Genomic DNA, 16,066 nt, shown 5'->3' on the forward strand with positions numbered 1-16,066 from the left:
CCTCTGCTCCAGCGCCTGGAGCACCTCCTCCCCCTCCTTCTGCACTGACCTGGGGGTCTGCGGGGCTGTTTCTCTCACATATTCTCACTCCTCTCTCCAGCTGCAGTTGCCCAGGTTTTTCCCCCCCCTTCTTAAATATGTTATTACAGAGGTGCTAGCACCATCCCTGATGGGCTCGGCCTTGGCCAGCAGCAGGTCCATCTTGGAGCCGGCTGACGTTGGCTCTGTCAGACACAGGGGAAGCTTCTAGCAGCTTCTCACAGAAGCCACCCCTGAACCTCCCCCGCTACCAAAACCTTGCCACAAAACCCCAATATAGTTACACATATGAACTACCAAGAATCTGAATGACCCACCAATTCTGATACAATGCCATTTGAAGGGTCATTATGCTATTCAAGACCTACCATCACCCCTTCTGTTCTCAAGAGTTTCATTTTCCCAGCCAAAGCTTTCTGTCACACATGGAGTCCCTCATAGCTTCAGTTTCATTTTAATGCCTGTACAAATTGCTGCAGATATGACTGACTCAGAGTGCCCATGATGTTTCATCATTCAGTGTTTAAACTAATTGGGTATTCTGATTAAATATTTGGTTCTGATGCTTCCTCACACACTGATCTTGGATCATGTGGTAGTTCCATGTGCTTCCTATGCTGATGAGGATATTCAGTTTTATGCACTGATTTCATCTCATGCAAAAAACTTTATGCACATGGAAATTCAGAATCTGGCTAAAGGAAAGGTGATTTAAATTGCATGCTGGAAGTGACATGAAGGAAATACTTTGAGCAAGTTAGTAGTTCCCATTATTTTTCTTTTACTTAAGAAATTTCCGCTAAACAAGTTATAGTGGAATACAGCATGGAGTCTAAGTTTATTTGTTGATTGGATTTACCAACTTTGGTATTCTTATATTCACAAAAGAAAAAGCTCTCTTTCTCTCACCTCTATTTTCCATGAAAGCTCCACTCATTCTTCCTGGACACAGATCAGACCAAAGCAATTCAACCTACACTACAGTACTGACCTAAAAAAACATACACAACTGGAAAACTAGCTCAGATCATCTTTGAAAACACTGGGTTTGATTCAAATTCACCACTAATTCCCTGAGAAGGTTCCAGAGTCGATCCCCCTGACAGTTTCTTCACATATGCTGACTTCTGGCCTCTTACACTTCCTGGTGTTTCTATGAGATGATTACAACTAACCCTGTTCGTGGTGTTTCACCCTCACCCCTTCAAATTTAATCTATTCACACACAAAAATCCCCAAAACACCATGTCGTGGTGTAAGAGGAGTGTAGGGGGATGGGGAATGGGGGTTGGGGTCAGTTCATCACACGTTGTCTCTGCTGCTCCTTCCTCCTCAGGGGAAGGACTCCTCACTCTTCCCCTGCTCCAGCGTGGGGTCCCTCCCACGGGAGACAGTCCTGCACAAACTTCTCCGGCACAGGTCCCTTCCACGGACCAATCTTCAATCACAGACTGCTCCAGCGCATGCTTTCCTACAGAGTCATGGCCATCTTGGGGGGCATCCCACTGCTCCAGCATGGGCTCCTCCCTGGGCTGCAGGTGGGCATCTGCTCCCCCGCTCCCCTCCATGGGCTGGGGGGGACAGCCTGACGCCTCACCACAGGCTGCAGGGGCATCCCCTCCTCCCCGTCCTTCTTCACTGACCTTGGCGTCTGCACAGGGGTTTCTCTGACACTCCAATCTCCCCCCACCACTGCAGGTTCCCCTTTTTAAATACATTATCCCAGAGGCACTACCACCGTCGCTGATGAGCTTGGCCTTGGCCAGATGTGGGTCCGACTTGGAGCTGGGGAAGCTTCTAGCAGCTTCTCACAGGAGCCACCCCTGCAGCCCCTCCCCTGCTATCAAAACCCCACCACACAAACCCAAAAAACACCAGTGCACCTAAACCACAGATTTTCTACTGATGAACCATGTAAAGATTTTTAGAGATCCCATTTTCCTCATCTTCAGAATCATTTTTTTAAATTTATCTCAATTTCACCAAAGAATACAACATTCCAAAAACACAGTTTAGCTTCAACTACAAACATAACAGAGTCAAACTGGATAAAGACAACTCTTTCTGAAGATGCAACAGTGTAATTTGAAATAAATGCAGGCAAGTCCTTCTTCTTATTCTCATTCATTTATACTGAATAATTTTATTGCTGATAAATTGTACTTTACTACCACCACAGGTGTATTTGAAGAAATTCTAGTCTTCTACAAAGTTTCAGTCATTATTCTCATTGTTCATAGGGGCATTATTCAAATGTTATTCAACTGTGAAAGACCATATTTAGAACTAATCTAAAACCTTCAGGAAAGCAAAGAGCAATAGGATAGACATCACATGGATTGCTTCAATTCAGTGATGTACTACTTCAATTTAAGTCTCTCTTGCATTTCTTTTGCTTTCTATGCAGTCTGCAGAAAAGGATGGGGTTAGTGCATCAGGTAAGGACTTAAGATTGAACACGTTTGTATAGGTATACAGAGTAGTCCTTTATGATCTTTCAGGCCCTTATGCCCTTGGATCTACCTGCTAGATGCTACCTGGATGAAAAGTTATCACAGTAGGAAAGAAGTTTCCACGGTGGTGCTACAGACATCTCAAACAGTGAAAAAGAATGAGCAGGGACTTGAATGCACACATGTTCCCAAGATGCATCCAGTGCAGCTTATTTAGGTATCAAAGTACATTAAGTTTAAATAAATTACTGCACAGGGCATTTCTTCTTCAGAGCAGTCAAAGGCTGGGAGGTATGCTGTTATTCCATGAATCACACTATTCTTTGTTTAGAAGAGCCATGGACCAGGCTATTCTCTTCCAACACTGAATATAACAGAACAGTATGTTTTGTATAAACAAAGAATCTGAAATTGCGCGTGGTACTTCCTTCCTAGAGTGGAGCATAAGACTCATGATCCAGGATACAAAAATGGGCTACAGGGCTGATACTCATTTACTTCCCTGATCTCTGATCTAATTGCAAATTCCGGTGTTAAGATGCTTGGATATCCTTGAAGCAATGAAGTTCATAGGACATTGCATAGACTTTGAACATTTTAAGTTGCAGCAATGCATTAATCATGCCACGCAGAAGCCATCAATAAGGTTACCCAATAATTGGTGTTTATTGAATTCTGATGGAAACACATCAGAGTGATAAAGCTTTCAGATACCTGCTTCACAGCCCATTCAAACACCAGTGAGATCTGCAGCTCTGCGGCTGCTTTTGCTGGTGAACCGCACACTACTGTCATGTAGACTTGTTCAGTATGATCACAACAAAGCAATGTCTTTTGTGCGTGTTCATCAGATCAAAGCATCCTGGAGATGACCCTCAGCTTGCTTCGTACCTATTCCTCAATAACTCCTCACACATTCTCAGATATGAGCGACATCAGCTGCTGTTCTGATTTTGTGGCAGTTTGCAAGCAACTGTATTAGCATGATGTCTCCAGTGCATTCAATTCGTATGCTAAAAAAGTGTCAGGAAACACATCTTTACCAGCAGATATTTAAAGGAATCTGCCTGGCATATATATTTTAAAGCCAGAAGGAACCACTAATATCATCAGTCTGTTATCCTCCTAACAGACGCTGCAGAATCTTTACCACTATCTCAAGCAGCAGAGAGAATTATTCAGGCCAACAACTGATGGCTGAACTAGATTGTATCATTTGGAAAGACAACCAATCTCAAGTCTAAGGGATGATGAATTTACCACTCCACTTAGTATGTTGTCCTCAAGGTTAATTCCCTTCTTTGTTAAAAAATACTGTCTCTGAAACAGGTAACAGGATATCCTGCACTTGCTTTGTGTTGTGCTGTAAATTTACTAGGTAGGTTCATAACTGTTTAAATAACTGCATTAAATAAATGCATTTTTGTTTAAAAAGTGTGTTGTATTAGAATGAGAACAGAACAGAAAAGGCTTATTACAGCAGAACTTAGGGCAAAGTGTCAGAATTTTCATGCACACACGCTTAGCTCTAAATTAAAAAATAAATTATTGTTTATCATTTGCATTGTATTAAAACCTATGGCTTCAAGTGAATTTAGTGTTGACAGGCACTTTGTATAATAAGAAACGGGAGACACATTGGAGAGTACAGTCAAAACAAATGACAGAGGTAGAGAAGGGAGAGGTGAGTCATCTACAAAAAAGGGAAGGGAGTTGCTCAACACTACAGAGATCAGTGGCAGACCTGGTGATATGGAGTATATTTCTTTATTCCTAATCCAGTGAACTGTCCAACTCTGATGGAAAGGAAAAAAGTAATTTTTTCATGGAAGTAGGAAAATTGGAGTTACGTAGAGCACAGAAAACCTTGCAGAGAAACAACAGATCTACCCATAGCTGTAAGTATGCATCCAAGGATCCCAAAGCAGCAAAACCACAAGTTCCCTAGGGGTACAGAGGGCTGATGTTTACACAGATGGATAAGCAAGGACATATTGATTTGCCTAAAGATGAGTGAGTCAGTAGTAAAGAGCACAGTGATTACTGCTCAAGAGTCTTTCCTTCTGTTTCACTGATCGCACTCCTGGCCCAGAAATGTATCTTCCTCTCTGGACTGCCAGGCTGCCACTGGGCTCTGCCAGTTGATTTTTTATTTTTCTTTTTTATTATTTATTAGAGGAGGAAAGAATGTTAGAGATTCCTCCTACTTTTAATTCCATTCTTTATTTTAAATTGTTACCACAGCACACTATGCTTAGGTGAGGTCTGTAAAAGACTGATGCGTACTCTAGGAAAGCATATTTTACGACATAGTTTGTACACTGGCTTATAGCCAATTAAAAAAAAAAGATACAATCTGACACCATTATTCTTCTGACTGAGACAATGCTGAGGAACTGACTGCATGAGAAGAAAGGAGGAAAACTCCTAATAAAGTAACAGCCAGATTAATAGTTTTGATGTCCCTTCCTTGTTCATTTTCAGTATGCTAGTTACCACCAAATGCTTATCAGTTTGCCTAGAAAAAAAAGGCACATTTGCAAAGAGTTGTGTGCAAGATGTGTTATCAGCATGCCTGACAGGTGTCTGTGCTTAAGCTCCTCACACAAATGGCATGCACAGCCCTAGCTACAAACGTGGCTGTTTCTGTGCATAACTGATCACTTGCTTAGAAACATAACCACATGGAAAGTCTTAAAAATAGGGACTAGTATTCACAAGGCCTTTGTGTGGAAGGCCCTTTTCATCCCTGGCACAAGTGCTGGTAACCCAGAAAGGACATCTGTGATCGTGCAGAAAGCACAATGTTGCAAAGGCTGGGACAAACAACTTTTAATGTGCAAATTCCTTATTACTTTTCATCTTCAACAATCTGCGTCAAAGAGAATCAAGTCTGCTGGAAAACTGGCTTGGTTGATTAGTGGTGCCCCAAATATTAACACACATAGACTGCTGCAGGAGTAATGCTGTAGGGAAAGTGGGTTATTCACATAGGCTAATGTTAGCTTTATGCAAACTAGCTCCCTGGTTGTGTCTGTAGTCTGTCAAAAGAGATAGGCTCTTCCAGAGGATGATTCAAAGTGGCTAATGCTTACCACTCTAGTGAAGCTTTTTACCTCTCCATTAATTTTAGATGGGATTAGCCTCCCTCAGCTAACACTAGTCCAAGTGAATAGCCCTCTAAATGTTGTCAGCAGTGTGGAATTAAAAACACCCCAAAATGATGTCGCCTGATGTTAATAGCAATTTTATAAAAAAACTATGACGCAATTTCTGATAAAATAAATCTGGTTTATGTAGGCAGTGACTGTTACTACTGAAATTGAGAGGCTGTAAATAAAAACAGAATAATTTAGGTTGAAAGGAACCTCTGGAGGTCCCTGGTCTGACCCTTTTCCAAGCAGGGTCACCCTCAAAGTTAGATCCTAATGCAGGGAAATGAAAGGCTTTAGAATTATGAAATGCATCCAAAATAGTACATTGCATCTTCAAGGGCGAATACTGGCTACATCTACGGCAGATACTCTACTGTCAGACACAGGCATTAGACCAAACACATGGATAGATAGGGCTGCCTATCTATTTAAGAGTTGGCCTGTTCTCTCACACAGACATCCTGTGACCATATGCATCCTTATCTCTGTTCTAAGTGGTTCCTCTGTTTTCTCTTCCACTTGAATGCATGAGGAGTGGACCTCCTTTACTGTAGGAAACTGAAGAAGATGACACGGTTTGATGACAGATGTTGTCCCACAAGCAACAGAATACTGATTTGTTAAACTTCAGCACTGTAGCTATTCAGCCAAGTATGTAAATGATCCTAACTCATTGATCTCCAGCATCACACACACAGTAAATAAAGGTAGACAGATGGAATCAGATATTTGGGAAAGGCCAAAATGAAAACAGTAAGAAAAAAAAAGGAAATGTAAACCTCTTCATTTACTAGTGCTATGTTGACAGAGCTCCTTTAGTCTGGGGTGCCTTGCTTTTCAAGAGTTCATTTAAAATGAAAGAGGAGAAGCAACAACAGTAACTCCATTTTAAACCTGCTTTTTCAGTCTCTGTTGCTGCCTTCCAGTGCTTGAGTGCCTTTGCGCATTTATTCCTGACCTGGGCAATTACGACCCTGCATTTCGCCTGTCTGACTTGTGTTTCCCAATATCACCTGTATTTCATGTCTCCAAATATCTCTGTTATTCATGGCTGATTACTAACCATTCCTCTGTGTGTCTGATCCATCTGAATAGCAGATGTCTCTACATGAAGCAGAGGCTCTTACATCCCCCCCTCTGATTACACAGCAAACCACTTTTGAAGATTACATAGTAATACATAAGCAATACTGCCATAAAATACAGCCTCTCATCCTACAAGCAAGCTGATTAAACCCACAAAAGCTCACACATACAAGACCTCCGACAAGCTTTTGCCTCATAAGCCGTGCTTTACTGTGTCTGAAGTTTCCTCCTGAATTGTAACTCCTCTTACACAGAAAATGGAGAAGCATGCAGTGGTTCCGCAATTACATGGTAAGAATCAGCCATGTAACAACTGTACTCTCAGCCAGAACAATGAATGCAATCATGAAGCAATTAGTGCAGGCGGCAGATGGTTTGCTGCTCCTTTTTTCTCAAGACTGGCAGGAAAAAGTCATGACTGAATAAGGGACTTGTCTGTCAGCAGTGGTAATTTAAGTCTGCTGCCCAAGGCAGAGACACAGGGGTGAGATATGTGAACGAAAGCAACCGAGTCACTGAAGCTTAATGAGTTATTGCTCATCAGCTGAACCCCAGTAATTAACCACATTCACCCACACACAACACCCAAGAAACTGGGACATAAAATGACTTCAGTTAACACTGATTTCCCTACCATTGAGTAAATCACTATTCAACCAAACAAAAAAAGATCTGTAGTACTTATCACAGTGATAGACTCAGTGGGCTGTGAAGAGATTGAGGGATGATGCTGTGTGACCCATTTCCTGTTCATTACAGCTGAGCAACAAGAGGCATGCGCTAACTATTGGCTTTGCCCTCATCAGTCCTGAATTGGATGGACAACTTCTGAAAACCAAACCAGTCCAGACCCAATGTGATTCCTGTCTCTCCAGTTCTTGCTCTATTTACCACCTGATTCTCCTGGTCCCACCTGCTGCAACGACAAGATGCAAATGGATGGCAACAATGATGTTGCTTGCTAGAAGGATGTAAATGTGTTTTCTAGTTGATTCTCACCTCCCTCCTGAACATCAACAGCAAAATTAAATGACTGTGACAATCCTAACTGGTCAAAATCCAACTAACTCCTTACAACCCCAATCAACAAAACCTTCACAGCCTCTTCAGTCAGTGGCATCAGTGATATCAAAATGTAAATTTCTTACCATGCAGATATGTTTCCCTTGCTTCCTCAGGTGACTCTTAGTGTGTACACAGTGCCTGGTATCCAAGGAGTAATGGGTTCTCTTTCCTTAAATACGGCCTTAGCACGAGATCGCGAAATAGCAAACGGCAGTGTCGTTTATTTCAAACTACCCACAGTTCCCATTGCAATTATCTAAATACCTGCAGGGCCTCTTAATTACTCTGAGAAAATTCTGCCTTTGGATATACAAGCACAAAACCAATGGGAATCATTTACACTTAGCCACAGGCTGACCTCGACCCTTAGAGTTATGTTTAATTTAGTCCAAGCTGGTTAATACTCTTTGCCTGTTGGTTACCCTCTACGGTTCTTGGCCTAGGCTTGCTGATGTCAGAAAATATATCCATTAGACTTTAAAGTAGAAACCAGGCCTGCAACTCATACCCATACAGAGTACTTCAAAATTCTATTTTAGAGTTAATTGGTACAGATCTACAGACCTTGTGCTACATGATTTTTCTCTTGCAACTACAGTATTGAATTACCAACAGTTATCCAATTTGCTAATCAATGTCATAACACAAAGAAATTTTACCGTACAGCCTGCAGCCTCTCACCCAAAACACCCCATACACACAACTCCGACACCAACCCCATAAATTCAGGTTAAGGCACAAAAGGGCCCTTTGTTCTTATATCCGGATTGTTTTTTAGGATTCTGTAGAATAAGAGTGGGAGTTTCCTATGGAATAGAGACAATATACTTGCTGGTAGCGTTCTACCATAAATTAGATGAGCATTAGCTGTATAGACTCTAATTCAGAATTATTTCCTGAGCAGGCTGAATACCACAAGAGCTGAAATTCATTTTCTACTATTTCCTACTTTCATTTGACAAATTTACCACTGAAAGTTTCATTGATCCTCATGTAATAAATTTCCTGTTACTAACACACAGTAACTTTCATTCCAATGGGTCCTAAAAGACAGCAGAGACCAGATTCTGTTCAGTTTCATCTCAGTCCAGAGAATTCAACAGCCACAAGGGAAAGGGAAACATTTTGACCTTGTCTAATTACATACTGAACACCCACAAATAATTTAATCTGCACCTTCCTCTGAACAGATTATAACCACAGTACACTCTACAAAATGCTGCCAGACAGGTGAGTGAAAAATATTGCATGTAATTGACTCTACAGGAAGAATTAGGCAGGCAAGATGCATTTCTCATAGTTGGAAAGGATATTAAGCTACAGTCCTGGAAGGATACCGGTTTTGAATTTAAAGCACAGGACTGAACTTCTATTCCAAAAATTCCCATAAGATTATTTTTTGACCTTACCTACTTAGTTTCCTTATGCCTTTATTTTCTCAGGCTTATAGTAAAAGTAACAACAAGCCTAATTTAGGTTAAAGGAAAATCAGTTAATGTTTGTAAAATGAATTCAAGTACACAAATAGAAAACATCATAGAATTCAAACTTTTATGTTGATATTTACATTAATGTATAACCTGAACAATTCAGCCAATACTTTGATTATTGATTAGATTCAGATTCTCATAGATTCATCATACGTAAAACAAAAAGAGACCAGTAAATTACTTTGTATAAAGGCTTATATACTAGATGCCAAGATATTTCACCCTTTTACCTCTGTTGGGAGCTCAGCAAATTGTGTTTTGGTATTTTTCAAGTTTTATTCAAAACCATCAAAATGTCAGGATGTGAAATCCGCTATTTCTCAGAGCAGTTTGTTCCAATGGCTAGTTACTTCACAGTTGAGTTTATCTGCCATTCACTCCTAGCCATCAATTCTTGTTAGAAGTTTTTTTGCTAGATCAAAATGCTTACTCACATGTTTTGTCTTCGCCGATGGAGGTATTTATGGACAACGATATAGTTTCCCTTCAATCTGCTTTTTGGTAAACTAAACAGATTGAGCACTGTGAAGTCCTTCACTGGAAGACAACTGACTTGTGAGTATTGATGTGCCTGATTTTCAAAAAGTTCTAACAATGAGGCCTCTTACAATCAAGTCTCGTTCTGCTATCTCAAGTAGGCCAGCAAAAAATCAAGGCAAATCTCACAGCATATTTATTCGACTGATGGATTACCTGTACTGAAGGAACTGGACTTCAAAGGAAATTGACTCACCACTACTTTTCTCTTAGAAAATCAAAGGCTACTTGAAAATATGCCAACCAGATAGGAACAAGGAGTGTCTTATACTGTTCTGGGAGCTGGTGCTAGGCTGGAGCAAAAGAATTGTTAAATAAGAGGACAGAAAGCTTCATTAAAGGTTTATTCCTATCGTGAAGGATCCTAGCTGTCTTCTCTGCCCATTAACTGTCACATGATATTGCCAAAAGGACTGATGAATAAATGCAGACTGCCAGGTCAGTCATAGAGGGCTAGGCCCCAAGAACACAGTAGGTGCCCATGTCCTTTATTTTGCCCTTTACATTGAGACTTACTCAATGTTTCTTGCTTGGAAATACCAGTTTGGTATTTCCAAAGACTTTCCTGGTATCACCCCAAAGACTGTCCTGAATGCTCTGCAGCAGTTACGTAGAGAGATGGAGAAACCCTAGGTTCTTTCTAAGCAAACAAAGCAAAATGCTGCCAACGATTCTCACCTTCTGATCTTGGCTGTATGCTAAGATCCAATCTTCCTGCTTGGGGTGGAAGAGCAGACTGTGGATGTAGAAGTTCAGACGGTATTTTTGATAGGTGGCCCCTTCATCAGAACTGATTAATAAGCTGCTTTCAACTTCCGGATCAGTCAGCAGCATTATCTATACAGAAGGAAAGATGAAAATACAGTGGTGAAGAGAAGTCAGATGAAAAAATAAGTAAGCAGCTAGGAACTTCAGATAAGCTTATTAAATATGCCTATTTCAAAAGGTTTCAATGTAATGTCAAAACTAAGCATAGCCAACCTTTCAGTAAGGAAACAGTATATTTCAGCTATGTATATAAACACATAACATATGATCAAATAGGAAGAATTACTTTACCGGTAGTTAAAATAGACCTAAATGAAGCTATGCTTACGTTATCTGAAAAATCAAACCTGAAATTTGTAACGCCAGAGTGCAAACTTATTAAGTTACCAGACAGCCACAGTGGGCTGCTAGGGTCTTCATGAATGATCTATTGGAGTGGCAGACAAGAAGTTAGGTGTTAAGAAAAAAACAGAGACAGAGAGAGAGGAGACACACACAGAATGATTTCTAATGGTGAGGATTGTTAGACTCTGGCAGAATTTTCAGAGAAGATGACAGTTTCATTGCCTGAAATGTTATAACCTGGCTGTCTGCAACAAGCAATCTTGCTTTGGCAGGAGAACACATTTGATAACGTGCTGGGTTCTTTCCATCTCCAGTTTCTATGGTGCTGTGAATTATAGATTTGGTAGTATATAAAAAATAATCTCTGCATAGTAACGTTGCTTTCTAGCTTTGTCCAAGAATGTTAGTTGAGGAATGACAGAAGATATACGGCTTGCAGTAGTAGTAGTTACTTCTCCCCATTAACTGTGGTATTAATTAGTCTGCATTGCTGGTGAATCAGAGAGAATAATGAGATACTCCTCTCATGTCTCTGCATGAGAGAATATATAGGTTTGAGCAGTAGAAAGGGATCATTCCAGTATTTCAGCAAGCAACAAATACCCCTAAGGAATAGGAATGAGGCACCATGAATGACAAACATGAAAAGTTCTGAAGAATATTTGCCTGGGAAGGTATTAAAGCCTTGAATCATTAGCATTTTAATTTTTTTTTTTTTTTATGTACTAGTGCTGCTGTTGCTTTGCAAATGGCAAACACCGATCTGTTCTTAGACAAGCCTGAAATGAAAGGATCCACACCTGGCATTTCTCAAAGCAAATTCCTACGTGTGTTTGGGCACTGCAGAAATCACACACTCCATTTCCTTCTCTTTCTTTCATTTAGGTAGGCAGAGTTAGATATAACTTAACTCACTACCTATGAATTATAGGGCACCATAAGTCTTGACAGACACCAGATGCTAAAGAATTGTTTGTACGTGAAAGTGTAAATACACACATAATCTACACAGGAAATGTCCTTCATTACTGGGTAACTGCCAGAGGTTTTTATCTTTCTCTAGAAAACCGCTTGGTAGCATAACAATTTGGCCTGTGACTTGGAAGTCTGGGGTTCTTCAAAATCTCTGAACTTTAATATCCTGAATGATCGTAGACCAGTTACATTACCACACTGTATCTCTAATGTAAAATAGGGTGATCTTTCCATTGTAGTGTAAAGTACAGTCTCCTTTTGTATCTCTGATTTACTTTTGAAATCTTGTGATGAAAACATGCATTATTAGATTTAAAAATTCTCATTTTCATTTAACATTTTCAAATACATCGAGCATATCATTGATGTGACTTCTAAACTGAAGATTGCATGACAAAAGCTACACAGAAAGCATTAATAATCAAAACATGAATATATAGACCATGAGCTGTCACTAAGCAGCCTATCCAGCTTCTGATGCCAAAAATTAATTGTGATGTTTATCAGTCGGTTCTTTTTTCTTACCAGACTAACTTCTGGGACAATGTTCCTATGGTTAACATTTATCAATTCAGTACGATGATTCAAGCATTATGATTTTCCTATTTTTATGACTTCCTTCCTGAGTGGATTTTGTTTATGTTGGTATTTGAAAATATCACAGCACAGCATTAATTTGGACTACAGCAACTAGAGCAGAAATAAGCACAAATCAATGGGCTTGATCCGAGCTCCCTGAAGTTAATAAGAGTCTTGTCATTGACTTTGGATTGTGCCTCTAAGGCAAGTTGTTAATCAAGATTCAATCTAGTCTCACATATTTCCTTCTACCTGCACAAGGAACCCATCTGATCTCATCACTGTCACATCCAAGCACATCACTGCCTTAACACATTTTCTGTCAGGCCACTCCTCTGAAGTGTAAAAGTGCTCTTATCTCCATGTCTTAGAAAGGGAGTTGAGGGACAAACTGTTGAGGCACTGAAGCACCTAATTCCTCATTCAATCAATAAAAGTTAAGTACCTAAACAGACTTGCCAGCACTGCTGACTTTGGCCTTAATCTGCTAACTATCACCCTGGGCTATTACTACTGTGTTTTCAGGTATCTACGGTCTCCAGAAACCTTAGCTGTTGCATTGTGATAACCAGCCATTCTGCACGTATGAAGTGTTTCAGGACACATCAGTTTTGCTACATATGCCAATAGCAATAGTGTCTTAGATGTGGTGGACCTGTGCAGAACTGCTGCTGATTTACGCAAGGGCATACAGAGAGGGAGTTGACAGATGACTCTCTAGCCACTAGTCAGATTGTTAACTATGAGACCAACTTTCAGCGCTGGGACAGCATTGTCTGCTCCACTGTTGTACCCTGCATTGCCAATCGCTTTGCTCAGATGCCATAAAACAAAACAAGCTAGGGTTGACTAAGCAGTCACTACTCTCGCTACAGTCAGAGCACCACATTTCTTACAAGATAAGAAAAGTATATTTAGTTACAACATATCTGCACGTAAATAATCAGCAACAAGCCCAAAAGATAGCATTTATTGGATAAGAAGCAGAAATTGATACCTGTATGAAAAATCTGTCAAAACAAGAGGGAAATGCTGTGTGTATCTACATAAACCTTTCAGATCAGATCAGAAGTGTGCTTCTGAAATGAATCCCCCAAATTCTGGGGGGAAGCCTCTATAGCAAGTCCTTACATACTATGTTCTGGCTCATACCACAATAATCTCGGGGCACAGGAAATTAATTCCCTTTCAAGGAAACTAAATCAGGAGATATATATTTCAGGAGTGCATCTAATGTACTCCAACCACAACTGGATATTTAGCTCAGAGTATCAGGTTAGCACTCCTCTAAAGTCAGACCCTCTGTCTCCAAAATGCCCATATTGCAGATAGATGTCATCTCAACATCAACCATTTCATTCTACAAACCCACTTCCACTGAGCTGTACTACATGATAACATAGTTGCAGCCACATGAGCTTAGTTTTATTGCCTAAGTTGCCTGGAGCATAAATGAGAAAGGAGGGAAAGTACAATTAATTTTAATGTTTTTGTTGTTGCAGCATATGAAATACAGAGTAAATACATTTTAGAATTTTCTTTGAAATAAATGAAGCCAATTTCTGCTTTGAAGTACTCTGTTACCCATTGACTTGATGCAGTTGCTTATATAGAAAATAAAAGCAGACACAGATGTGTAGATCAGGAAAATCATAGAAAATAAAACCAGCAACAATAACAAAGTGAATCTAAGTTTAGAAGTCATAAACTTTGATATCTATAAATATCTAAGATAAGAGATTAGAAAGAAACTATTTTTATAATTTCTAACTTCACTGTAGAAAGCATTCTGGATTTCCTTAAATGCAAGCTCCTTAAAGGAGCGATCTTCATGCTCTGTTTCTACAGTGCCTAATACAACATATTACTGCTTTCCCAGCTAACACCGGTTTCTGGACAAGTATATTCTGGACATCACTGAGGACTCAACATGACTTTTGCACATGAAAATCACACCTTAAAATTGTCCAGGTTCTTAGAGCCTGTAGGGAAAGACAACCTAGCTGATGAAGTCTAATAGGATTTTTGAGGGGTTCCCTTGCCAAAAGATCTGAAATTGTCATGGGATAAAAGGCCTTTCCATAGATTAACTTATGGTTAGAAGATCAGCATCACACGTTAGGGAAAAAATCTTTCAGTTTCCACAACGGAGAAAAGTCTTCATCTGGAATTTCCCTACTGGTTTGTGCTGTTCGATTTATTCATTAATGATTTGGAAAGTAGGAAGGAAAGACAGATGACAAAGTTTGCTGATGGCAGTAAGGTATTCAGAATGATGAAAACAAAAGCCAGCTATGAAGATCTGTAAAAGGATTTTGCAATACTGAGTACCTAACCTTACCTGAGCAGTAAAATGACAGGTGAAATTCAGTGATGATGTGTGAAAAAAAAATACAAATGGAGAAAAGCAATAGGATCATAGAATCACAGAATGGTTTGGGTTGGAACGGACGTTAAAGATCATCTAGTTCCAACTCCCTGGCATGTGCAGGGACATCTTCCACTAGACCAGGTTGCTCAAAGCCCCATCCAACACTTTCAGGGAGGGAGCATCCACAACTTCTCTGGGCAACCTGTTCCAATCCCATAGCAACCTGTTATGCAATCCGAGCATAACAGACAGAACAATAGGCTCTGAGCAGACAATTCCTTTCAGGAAAGGAGTCTGGGGGTTTCTGTGAAGAGGTCTGTGAAAATAGAAGCTCAGTTCTCAGATCCTATCAAAAAACTTCAATTACAGCAGTAGGAATTATTAGGAAAGTATTAAACAGCATAACAAATAATGCTATTAGGCCACTGTAAAGTGGTCCCACAACTTTAACACTGGGTGCCATTCTCATCCTCCACCTTAAAAAAAAAAAAAAAAAAAAAGGCTATAGTAGGAAACACAGAATAGCTATAAGGGTAGTCAAAGAAAACTATGAAACATTTTTCATACAAGCAGCAAATAAAAGAACTATTCAACTTCCAAAAGAGGTAAATGAGAGGCAATTTGACCAAAGTCTACAAAACTATGAATGGACTGGAAATGTTTAGAGAACAATTATTCACTCTGTCATAATACAAAACTCATGAGCATCAAATGAAATTATCAAGAGTGAGATACAAAACACAGGTGAGGCCATAACAAGGGAAGAGCTACAGATGTTTTCTATCTGGACTTCTGTAAGACCTCTGACACAGTCCCCACAACATCTTTTTCATTAAATTGTAGAGATATAGATTTGTTGGGTGGACTGTTTGGTGGATAAGGAATTGGTTGGATGGCCACATCCAGAGGGTAGTGGTCAACAGCTCAATGTTCAGATGGAGATTGATGACAAGTGGTGTCCCTCAGGGCTCTGTATTGGGACCAGTACTGTTTAATATCTTCATCAATGACATAGTGCAACCAAGTGCACCCTCAGCAAGTTTGCAGATGACACCAAGCTGATACGTGCAGTTGACATGCCCGAGGGATGAGATGCCATCCAGAGGGACCTGAACAAGCTTGAGAATTGGGCCTATGTGAACTCATGAGGTTCAACAAGGCCAAGTCCAAGGTCCTGCACCTGGGTCAGGGCAATCCCTGCTA

General features: G+C 40.1%; 1 protein-coding gene across 4 annotated transcripts in view; it reads right to left on the reverse strand.

Moving 5' to 3' along the window:
- The window catches only part of SORCS1 (sortilin related VPS10 domain containing receptor 1), a 314,437-nt gene that overhangs the window by 109,362 nt on the left and 189,009 nt on the right, over positions 1-16,066 (reverse strand). For all 4 annotated transcript variants that reach the window (XM_052799499.1, XM_052799497.1, XM_052799498.1 and 1 more), the window contains exon 4: positions 10,504-10,662. In XM_052799499.1, coding sequence (XP_052655459.1) covers positions 10,504-10,662 — 159 coding nt within the window. The remainder of the gene's footprint in view (positions 1-10,503; positions 10,663-16,066) is intronic.

The sequence above is a fragment of the Harpia harpyja genome, chromosome 10 (assembly GCF_026419915.1).
Source record: "Harpia harpyja isolate bHarHar1 chromosome 10, bHarHar1 primary haplotype, whole genome shotgun sequence".
Classification (NCBI taxonomy): Eukaryota; Metazoa; Chordata; class Aves; order Accipitriformes; family Accipitridae; genus Harpia; species Harpia harpyja.